Source organism: Cebus imitator, unplaced genomic scaffold (assembly GCF_001604975.1).
Source record: "Cebus imitator isolate Cc_AM_T3 unplaced genomic scaffold, Cebus_imitator-1.0 Scaffold170, whole genome shotgun sequence".
NCBI classification, from domain to species: domain Eukaryota; kingdom Metazoa; phylum Chordata; class Mammalia; order Primates; family Cebidae; genus Cebus; species Cebus imitator.
The window spans coordinates 270,235-271,399 of NW_016107485.1; the positions used below are offsets into that span (position 1 = coordinate 270,235).

Genomic DNA, 1,165 nt, shown 5'->3' on the forward strand with positions numbered 1-1,165 from the left:
TTTTTTGTATTTTTAGTAGAGACGGGGTTTCACCATGTTGACCAGGTTGGTCTCGATCTCTTGACCTCGTGATCCACCCGCCTCGGCCTCCCAAAGTGCTGGGATTACAAGATCTCCATTTTTAAATTTCATTATTTGAGTGTTGAAAATCTCACATTGGACTTAAACCTGCATGAAAGTGCCAATTTCTCCTCAATCAGGTCTCCACAGTTTAAATTTTGTTATTTAGAGTGGTATTATAAATTTTACATTGGCCTCATTCATGTGAAAGTCCATGTTAAAATTATACAAGTAGCTTTCAAGTTTACCCACTGTTTTTAATTCTCTACCCCTTTTATGAAGAGGTAACCACATAAAAAGTGATTCCTTTCATCTTACCTCATGATCCACTTGGCTTGGCCTCCCAAAGTGCTGAGATTACTAGCCACCATGCCCGGCATTAATTCATATTTTTAAATGAGGGTCAAGAATAGGCAAAACTGAACTGAACTGTCAAAATAGTGATAGCTGTTGTGAAGGGATCAAAATAGTGATACCTGTTGTGAAGGGAAGGAAGTATTCACTGGAAAGGGGCACAAGGAAGTGTTCTGCATCTTTGATCTGGATAGTGATTACTGGATGTTTGCATATGTAAAAAATCCATTGACCTATATACTTAAAATTTATGTACCTTACATAAGCTATATATCAATGAGATAAGAAATAGTAATTTCAAAAGAGTAGCTGTCTAGAGATAATATTGCCTGAGATAGGAAAGTTCTTTATCATCTGAAGGCAGTTTAATCTGTTTCACTTTTTCAGGCTCTTATATACTGGTGTTATGCTTAGAGCACACTGGGGAAATAATTAGGCATAAAGGTACCTATTCTTCATTAGGAAAAGTAGTACCTATAACATATAACTAGTTCATTATTTCATGGTAAATAGGTAAAATTTTCACTACATCAGTTTTTAAGAATAGTTATTTCATTGACCCATAGTACCAGTGTGTTGTTGAATAAATAGGTGTTGGATTAAAATAAATTTTTCTAAAATAAATTATACACTAAGCTAAAGAAATAATAGATTGTGCCGGGCGCGGTGGCTCAAGCCTGTAATCCCAGCACTTTGGGAGGCCGAGGCGGGTGGATCACGAGGTCAAGAGATCGAGACCATCCTGGTCAAC

The 1,165-nt window shown here is 36.7% G+C and overlaps 1 protein-coding gene across 1 annotated transcript in view; it reads left to right on the plus strand.

Annotated features, from left to right (window-relative positions):
• The window catches only part of TOX4 (TOX high mobility group box family member 4), a 17,765-nt gene that overhangs the window by 2,949 nt on the left and 13,651 nt on the right, over window positions 1-1,165 (plus strand). The window contains exon 4 of the mRNA XM_017544492.2: window positions 802-881. Coding sequence (XP_017399981.2) covers window positions 802-881 — 80 coding nt within the window. The remainder of the gene's footprint in view (window positions 1-801; window positions 882-1,165) is intronic.